Here is a 10,436-nt window from a genome sequence, read left to right as displayed (position 1 = left end):
AAACATCCAAAACGGGAAAATCCAAGCCATCCAACTGGGTTTTTGTTATTTTCTTTAGTACAAACTGTAATTGAAGGCGATCTATTAGATCAACGGTTTTGATCACCAAAATATGGGACCCAGTTGAAGGAATGGGGTGTGGTGGAAACTAGCCATGTCCTCATCAGTACTGGCAAGCTTTTAGTGCATCCATCCATCTCCTTCACATGACCCTCTAAGACAACAAGAGATAACATCATTGCTAAAAACCAGATAATTCACTGGCATGGGCCACCATGATTTCAAATAAATAAATAAAAGAACCACATGTCAGACCTCAAAGGCCCCAATCTCTCAAAATCCAATGGCTAATCATCTCTCCTTTTCCTATATGATTGAAAAATATTGGAAAAATAACAAAGAAAATGAAAAAGCTTGGCTTTTCCCCCTCTTTTCCCCAATTTCCCAAACCTCATAGATAATCATCTACCCTTTTGCAAGATCATTCAAAAATAAATGGAGAAGGACCGGAATCCTCAACAACAGGTGTTGCCCATGCTCTGGGGTGCCCATCATGCGGTGCATGTGGCATCTACTCTGTCCTTCAGCTGTGGTCCCCATCTTGACCGTACAGCACAAAAATAAACCCGATACAAAACTCAAGTGGGCCACACCACAGGGAACAATGTCAAATCACCGCTAAAATCTCTAAATTCTCCCGGTGTGGCCCACCGGAGATTTGCGTCAGGATGATTCTAAGAGGGTCTCTCTCCTTATCCTGATGATACGCATCTGATTTTTGGCTCCGGGTTCTAATATCGAGGACCATGATACTGTGGGCCCCAGAGCTCCGGTGCTGCCTAGCGGTTCAAACATATAGTAATCAATGACTAATAAAAGAAAATGCAATGATGTGAAGTGAATCCTGCCCTTTTAGCCACCCACAAAAAGGTAATTAGCGGCTAAGTAAAAACCCATATCCAAATTAAATAAATGAATAAAATCCCTCAAATTTCATTTTCATCATTCAATTGAATAACATGGGCGTGTATGGATCACAAGCTAATCATGTCTTGTAAATGAATAATCTCCTCAGTTATTCAAATAAAGAGATGAAAAGATGTATTTACTTAGCCAAGTGCCATTGTTAATATCCTTTTTTTTTAAATTATTATTACTAAGAGCAGTTGCTGGGATCTTTTTATAAGGGAGGAATTTAAACTCCATTTCAAGATTTCGGCGCCCAAACGATTCCCCAAATCTCGCCACCAATCACTCCAACACCCATTATTTTTTTTTTATTTAAAAAAAAAAAAGAAAAAAAAAAGAAGAAAAAACAAGAAGAAAAATTCAAAAGTATCACTTGCATTGCATCTAGCTATTCGTTTTGTCTTTTGATTATTATTAGTTTAGTCAGATAGAGAGAAGGACGACTACTTGCTTCATGGGTTATGACACATTCCTCTTAGAGCAGTGCAACAAGAAAGGAGAACTGATAAAAAACACGCAACGGTACCACAACTTGTGGTGCTTCCCCCAACATGCCAATTGTGTGGGAATTCAGTTCCATGAAAAGGTCAGGCCCCACCATCCAGATCGACCTTCTCTAAACTCAATCTGATTCGTTAAATAGGTGGTCACGCCTGAATGTTGAGTCGGAGCATCGGTTATCCATGGCGGCACACCTGATGATCAGAACGGCTGGATTTTTATCTCAGGTGACCTTCATGGCGAGGACTACTGGTTTCACGGTACCGATCTCCTGCATAGATGGGATGTTGGTGGGAAATTAAATGTGGTAAGGTACTACAAGATGTGGTAGCCTGACTGTTTGTGATCAGTTTAGTTTAGAGAAGAAAACAAAAAGAAAGATAATGAAAAGAAAGAAAAAACCAAAAATTTCATAATAATGTCTTTGTGCCTGTATAATCATAGAGGAAATGAACAAAATAGACTATATTTACATAGAAATGTTAAAGATAGTGCTGTATATTGACGGTAGTGAACATGCAGGGAACCAAATCCTCTCTCTCTCTCTCTTCCTAATCTTTTTTTTTTTCCTTTCTGTTTTTCTTTTTCAAGTTCTCATTTTCTTCCATATTCTCTAATCTGAAGAACAAATCCATGAATCTACCATACCTTCTCCTCTTGATGGCACATTCTCTGGTCCCTTCTCCGCATGGAAATCCGATGAAGAAGCATTGTAATTCAGCTTGCAGCTACTAACCCGCTGCTGTTGTGAACCGCCATAATTCCCAAACGGCCTTGAATGCACTTGATCCCCATCACTTGGACCCGCTCCGTCCGTCCCCCAACGTGGAGGATTGTCGTTCCTACCGTCCGGCGCGATGAGGCTTGAAAGCGGGCCATGGTGTGCACTAACATGCCCATGGTTCATGGAAAATCCATCCAACATTCCAACCCTAAGCTGCGAGTCAGCCGACGATGGGATCGACAATTGTGGTACTGATTTTGAACCAAATGCAGGTAAATTGGATAATGGGTATTTTAGAGGAGAAGATTGGAAGGTGAAGATTGGATTGTTCATGTTGAGCATGCTTTGATTTTGTTTTGTAAGACCCAGATCAGAGAGCAGTTGGTAGTTATTAGTTGGAATTGCATTAGAAGTAGTACTAGTATTGCTACTACTAGTTGTAGAATTAGCAAAGGTACTAATACTATTAGTAGCAGTATTAGTAGCTGTTGTAGAAGCACCAACATCAACCATGGTAGAAGAAGAAGAAGATAATGAAGTGGAAGAAGAGCTGAGATAAGGAGGTGGGACCTTCTGCACAAACGGACGGAGGAGATAAGGCGGTGGCGGGTCTGTGAGTGACATCCTCATGGCGGAGGGAGTGTTAAAGAGATCGAGCCGGGTCCGTGGGAAGGTGGAAGCGGAGAATGGCGGTGCGGGGATTCCAGTGAACTCTTGAACCATGGCACGGAAATTGGATGTGTCCGTCGTGAGGACGGTGGTGGGGGCCCGACGGGAAGCCCTGGATCGTTTCTTGGGGTTGCGGCTGGGGTTGGGTTGATCGATGGTCGCTGAAGCACAACCGTTGGTATCAGAACCACCTGATGGTAACGGCATCAATGGGTTGATAGGATTGTATGGTATGCGATTGGATCCATGTGGGCCGGTGATGTGTGGGGTGGATGACGATGATGATCCTACTAGCCCACTGATGTTGGTGCAATTGGGTTCGGATCGTGGGCCTCGGGTCCAGGCCATGTCGAGATTTGGTAGGGAATTGACATTGGGAGGCGGTGGTGGAGATCGTGGGAAGGTATCGAGGTAATTAGAGAGAGGATCGAAGAGAGATGGGTGATGGTGGTTGTGGTGGTGGTGGTGAGAAGAAGATGGTGGTGCTGGGGTCATCATCGGACCACTGATCTGTCCGGAAGAATTCAAGAAGGCGGAAAACGATTCGGTACGGGAATCATATTCCTCGTCACCCCCGCCACTAGATGACTGCATACTTCCACTGTTACCGGAATCCATGGCTACTGACAGAAGAGAGAGAGAGAGAGAGAGAGAGAGAGAGAGAGAGAGAGAGAGAGAGAGAGAAATATTTTCCAATCACTTACAAGGAAATTAAAGAAGATCCTGCAATCAGGAGGTAGTAAATGGAAGAGCCATCAGAAGGAAGTACCCATTTCTTTAAAGCTCTGATCTGCACATGGGAACACTCCTCTTCTGTCTCCCTCTCTCTTTGATTTCTTTCTTCTCTGGGAAGAGAAGGGTTGTGGAAGGACGAGAAAGAAAGAAAGTAACAACAGCAACAGCCAACAGATCTTGAAGGAGGAGAGAGAGAGAAGAGACAAGGGTTTCTTTTTGGGGGCAGGGTTGAATTAGGGTTGGAAGAGAGAGAAGGGGAGGTGAGGTTTGTTCTCCTCTAAAAGAGAGGCGGCTTCTGCTCACGTTTCCACTTATAAAAAACAAGATCCTCTAGAGATTGAGGCGTGGGGTCACCATTAGGGAGCAGCTGACGGGTTGTAGCCGGTCAAAGTTTCAGAAATAGGGTTTGGGTTTGGGTTTGAGTATGAAAGCAAGAAAATATCAGGTAAAACCAATATTAATATAACGAGAGAGAGAAAGAGAGGTTAAACCAAGGTTAGGATGTGAGAGAGAGAGATTAATGAAGTGGGCAGGCAATCAAATTAGGGTTAAGAGTGGTTGTTGAAGAAATGAAGAAAAGTTAGAGGAGAACCACCACCACCACATCTTTCAAACATCCTCTATCTCTTTTCTCTATATCGCGATGTTATATCACACACGTGTATCACCTTATTGTGTCCCACTTCTAAGATGGATTATGATCGTAATTGTCCATTTTCTGGATTCTCCAATAGACGTTTTGCAGTAAGAAACTTGTGCTAAATGAAATATCCTTACAATAGAAATTTCGATTTAAATGTGGATCGTGAAAAGATATTTTTTAAATGGCTCATATTCAACATAATTACCTTGGTAATATTATTAGAATCAAATTATTTCCTAGATGATGGACGGTTCTGATCATGTAACTATTTCTATATGCAGGCAGAATGGGCAGATGTATGTTGTTAAGTTACGATGTGGGGCTGTCCCACTTCAACAACAAAAGTAAATGCTGAAGCATTTGCCGTAGTATATACAAAGAAACGCTATTGGTAGCACATGTGCCAACTTGCTAGACCTGTGTAAGATCCCATCGACTCAGCTAGTGGGGTCCATCGTGGACATGTTCTGGTGAAAGTTATACTGCTGCAGTCGTCAGACATCGGACGGTTGTAAGTTCATTAGCATACAGTTCTCAAAAAAGTTGAGTCGACTAATAGACCGGTGGTCATTATTCCTTTCCAATTTCCCTCAAACATGTATGGTCCACCTGATGACTTGAAGGGTCTGATCTGGGGGCCAAGTCTTCTTCACTGAAGACTCTCCCTGATGAATGGCCCAGATATCGCACTGACGAGCTGTATGTGAATAGCTTCCTCAATGTTTCCTCTCGCAATTTGTATTAGCATTTCTCCATGCATAAATTAATAAGGATTGAAAAAGAACAGAAGTTAGATCCGGTTTAAGAATCAGCTGGATGGGTGGCACCATGTAATGAAAGGAGCTAACCCTCCAAACCATTGATCATTTCAAATGGATCTGGACCGACCAATCAGTGGACCATGTCTTGGGCGAGTCTTGATCCAAAAAATACTGGTGATTAGAAATTCACAACTATCCAATCCGTCACCAGTTACTGGACGGTCAGGATTAGTTTATTAGAGCAACAGTCCCAGAAATTTTCTATTAATGGAACAGTACCAGAAACCCTCATTTGATGCAATTTTACCAGCATGGGAGCTTTGATAAGGTGGCCCATCAAGTGGACCATCAGGTTCGTTATAAGGTTAGTAATTTAGTAAATGATACTGGACGTGCACTGAATCTTTCTTGAGACATACTACCATAGTTACAGTTAGCTGTAGATGAATCTTATTACATGGTCTGAAGAACTAACGATGGCAAGAATCCACTTGATCTTGGCCCCTCTTAAAAGACGGTGATAAAAGTCACCTACATAAAACTTTTGTTACTGGGGTTCTACTGTTTTACGCAATATCTAGCGGTTAATATCAATGCAGGTCACTAATGCATGATAAATATTGCTCTATGCAAACATCATTTAAACTGAGTTTGCTATTTCCACACGAGTCGGGCGTCCTGCCATTTACATGTAGCCACACGTGCCAGTACAAAACACGTGTAGAAGATCTGAGCTTTCCATCTGGTTGGAAATAATACGTACATTTTACCCCCCCAGATCAGGAGCTTTCAGTACTACTCGTGTGGGCTTAATGTAAAAAGTATTTCAGTCGAATTTTTTTTAGCCATCGACTTGTTTTTTTTATACTGTGGCCCATCTGATGTGTGGAATGGTCTGTTTTTTAGGGCAGAAGATGCAAATGGTGTAGCTACCTTATGGAAAGATTTGATCTAGCACAAGTGCTTCATATTCTCAAGTGTGGCTGTGTTTGTAGCTGTAGGGCTCCCACACGAGTGTTGAATAATTAATAAAATTCGTTTTAATAATATTCTAGTAAGATCTGCCAATCCTCTTATGGTAAATGGAACATTTATATTTCTTTTTCTTTTTTTTTTCTTTTTTTTTTATAGGAAATTTCTTTTTATGTAAAAGAACCTTCCTCCTTTGAATAAATCAGAAACCCAAGCCCAGTCCATTCATCAGGTGGGGCCCTCCTGAACATTCCATGGCGAAAAAGCAGGCTTATGCCGTCATCAAGTGGGACAGGCGTTTGTAAAATTGGAAAAGTCAGAAAAAAACAAACGACGGTCCATATTCAACATACACTTGTGACCCCTTTGTAAGTGGACCAGATTAAAACAACGGTGTGTCTCAGTTTATGAACAGCCCAGAACTCACACATGTGCACGGTATTGGCACATGGGTCTTTAGAAAATTCAAAGTTACTAATCATATATTCAAATATTATAGGATGTTTTTACTCCCTTTTCCATGTGTTTTCACATTTTCTTGTGGACCGGCTATTAATTTAAATCATTAGTTCAAAACAGCTTGTATTCATCTCATTTATTATCTTCATTTTCTTTGCATTGCTGTATTTTATATATACTTTCGTTTTTGGCTTCTTTTATTTAATTATTTACATGTAAGCATGAGCTATTATTCAATTTTCTTTTCTTTCATTTGGACCATTAGATTAGTTGAACCATACCTCATATTTGATGTAACCATCCATCCAAAAATAACATACATGAGTAGCTACACAGATTATATATATATATATATATATATAGAGTCATGCTCCCCTGCGCACCTACGCACGTGCGCACCTTTGCACACGTGCCATGGGTGTCTAATCTGAACGGTCCATGTGATGTGGAATCCCGTGAAATCCCATGTGACAAATTTTCAACCCGATCTAAAATTCTGGTAGGCCATAGAAAAGAGAAATGCAAATCAAAGGAGTAAACTATTTTAATTTTTCATGGCTTATCAAAGTGTTAGATTAAAGTGAAACTTGGGCCCAAGGGGTTTCACGAGGTTCTGCTTCACATGAACGGTTCAGATTTTGGATCCACATCACGGATGATGGGTTCTCAAAAAAGTTCATACGTAGTAAGTATGAATTGGTTCGCAGGTGAGCGTTTTCATATATATATATATATATATATATATATATATCATGGAAGAATACTAATTGCACATTGCTAATTGAGCGCGATGTGTACAAGATTCAAACAGTTGATGTGGCATAGCCTAAAATCTCATATAGAGAGAGCACTGGTGTGCGCCTTTGCACACGTACCATGGGTACAGAAGCTGGATGGCCCATGTGATGTGGCATTCCTTCAAATTTTATGAGCCCAATTTTCAGCTTAATCCAAAACTCCAATGGGCCATGACAACGAGAAACACAGATCATGGTAGGCAATTGCTTCCTTTTTCCGTAGCCCACTCGGGTGTCGTATTTAGCAAAGAGGATACGGGTGTTGTACCGCACAGGCCATTTAAATTCTATGCCCATAACACGTGTAAAGGTGGACACGGGTGCTCACATAAGAATGTAAACAGGTGAGTTCTATATACATACACACACTAAAATGGAAAAACTTCCCACTTAAATGGCCCAAGTTAGACTTGATCATGCTTCACCAAGAATTGTGTAGAACCCCATCTCAAAGCAGGTCAATAAAACATGGGAAAACCCTGTTCAACCAGCAAAAACTCAACAGAATTGAAAAAAAAAAAAAAAAAAATTGAGAAAACTAGAGCAACTAAGTACACTCACATTATGTATATTATTTATATTTTATAAATATTTTATAGACTAGAAAAGTTCAGCAAAACTCAACAGAATTGGAAAAAGGAAATCAAGAAAACAAGAGTCCCTAGGCACACCTCAACATCATTATAAATTATTTATATTTATAAATATTTAATATACTAAAAAAATCAGAAAAAAATCATATAAATTTCCAAGAAACTTGCTCGAGTTTTTGAGTCACCTCGACTCAACTAAGTTTGGATACGAGTTGGGTTTTCATGTTTATGAATTACCCGACTCAATCGGCTCCCATGCTGAAAGCTTACAGATGATTTGATGATTCTAACTAGTCAATCCGATTCAAAGAATGCTGACCACCCATCTTGTGCTCGCTGTGGTCGGACGGTCGGATCGTTCGATCACCTTCATTTTCTCGGTCATGGTCCATGTGGGGTCCAGTGCTCAACGAATGAGCTGTCCCATCCATCTGTACAGATCTGTCCAGCAGATCACCTAGTGAGCAAGTACTGAGGGATGTGTGCAACTAGCACACCCCAAGATCGGGCCTTCCCACATGCAAAAATGACGAAATTGCCCTTCAGTTATTTATGTACTGCATGTATCCATACCTTGCGTACGACGTCCTTTTCATGTGTAACAACAACTCCTACGCTTTCTGTGGTTGGCCACCTTACAAAAATTAAAACCCTACACTATTTGAAATATCTCATTTCTCACGCATTCCAAGTCCCACACGGAATGTTAGAAGGGGTTGTCGCTCTTTTACCGTTCTTGACAGTTACAGCACAAGGACCCTTGAATTTCATACATTCTAGACAGCCACGTGGCTCAATGTTTACGTAAGCTATTCACTGATGGGCAGTGCTGGAATTGAAGAGATCAAACCGAAACCGTATTGCCTACTGAGTAATCAGTACGCTTTTATTGTATTTAGTAACTATGTTGGGCATTCATGAATGTATGTAATTTATCCACGCCGTCCATCCATTTTTTCAGATAATTTTATGGTCAGCGGCCAAAATGAAGTATAGCCAAAGCTCAAGTGCACCACATCACATGAAACCGAGGGAATAATGATTTCCACTGTTAAAACCCACCTGGAGCTTACAGTAACATTTATTTGCCGTCCAATCCATTCTTAAGATCACACGGACATGGATAAAGGGAAAAATAATCAACAAAACAAAAATAAGCTTCATCCGAAACTTGTGTGGCTGGTAAGAAGTTTTCATCGGTAGAAGCTCAATTCACATTGTTTCCTGTGGTGTGGTCCACTTGAGCTTTGGATATGCTTCAATTTAGGGTTCGACCCTAGAATTATCTGCTACGATGGATGGACGGAGTAGATAAAATACATAAATGATGGTAAGCCCCACAAAGTTTACGCAGTACGCAATCCGCTTCCTATCAAACCAGGTATATGTGGCAAACTGGCGCAGGGGTGCAGATGGGGTTCATCATTAGGTGGGGCCAGCTGTGAACAAATGATGGCCGGTAAATCGGGCTGATCAGATTCATACGAGAAAAAATGATAGGAAGAAAGTGATTAACGGCCTGTGTTTGATGTACACGCCGGGATTGGGACATGATGAGTGGACCATCCTGGTTTCAGGTGGTAACTTCAAATGGGGCCGCACCTCTTACATGTTTTGGATGTTTTACACGTTCGCCACGCTGCACATGTGCCGCGATTTACATTCGCTCTCTCGGACGCAACGCAGACTAATACCGTCGGCGAGACACACTTACACGGCAGTACCTTAATTAGGAAGCGGATTGGCCGGTGTACCACGTCGGCAAGACACACTTACACGTTAGTACCTATATAGCTGCTATAGGTACGTGTCGGGCGAAGACGAGCACTGACGTTCCTCGAGCTCCGAGTTGTACGAACGGATCAAAGTAGATCAAAGTTACGTGGGCTCCACAGTTATGTAGGCTCCACAGTTATGTATTTATTATATCTACACAGCTCATCTATTTTTAGAGATCATTTTAGAGAATTAGCCAAAAAATGAGTCATATCCAAAGATTAGATGGACCACACTACAAATAGCAGCTGAGATAATGATTTTCACCCTTAAAAAATTCGTAGGGCCCACCATAATGTTTATTTTCCATTAAATCGGTTCATAAGGTCACAAAGACCTGGATGAAGAGGAAAAGCAAATTTCATATTGATCCAAAACTTCTGTGGCCCTAAAAAGGGTTTGAATGGTAGACGTCCAATCTCCCACTTCTTTTTGTACTGTGGTCTACTTGATGGTTTGATCTGTCATAGTTTTTGTCTCAAACCTTAATACAAGCTCTCCAAATGGATGGACGGTTTGGCTATAATACATACCTCGTGATCAGACCCACATTAATTGCTGACGTCAATACACCAGCTATAAAGCTGGCGTGAGGTACACCAGCCAATCCGCTTCCCGTTAATTAATCTCGTACACGCAAAATCATGCCGTGGGTAGATAAAGTGAACTGGACGCGACTGTACTTGCACTGGCCCTACACACGCCTACTAGCATGATCCATGCCTCTCTGGATTGGTCCCCAAACTCAAAATCGGCCAGCTGAGCTATGGATGTGGGTGTGGGCTAACCCCTTTTGACTGTATTACTTTCAAATAAATTTCGCGTGGTTCGTCTTAG

The 10,436-nt window shown here is 41.3% G+C and overlaps 1 protein-coding gene across 1 annotated transcript; it reads right to left on the bottom strand.

The window, feature by feature from the left end:
- Positions 1 to 1,857: 1,857 nt before the first annotated feature.
- On the bottom strand, positions 1,858 to 3,981 carry LOC131233175 (uncharacterized). The gene has a single exon (XM_058229794.1). It carries the CDS (start codon positions 3,479 to 3,481, stop codon positions 2,084 to 2,086), a length of 1,398 nt encoding a protein of 465 aa, XP_058085777.1. The 5' UTR covers positions 3,482 to 3,981; the 3' UTR covers positions 1,858 to 2,083.
- Positions 3,982 to 10,436: the final 6,455 nt, after the last annotated feature.

Source organism: Magnolia sinica, chromosome 2 (assembly GCF_029962835.1).
Source record: "Magnolia sinica isolate HGM2019 chromosome 2, MsV1, whole genome shotgun sequence".
NCBI classification, from domain to species: Eukaryota; Viridiplantae; Streptophyta; class Magnoliopsida; order Magnoliales; family Magnoliaceae; genus Magnolia; species Magnolia sinica.
This window is presented reverse-complemented; position numbering and strand designations above follow the sequence as displayed.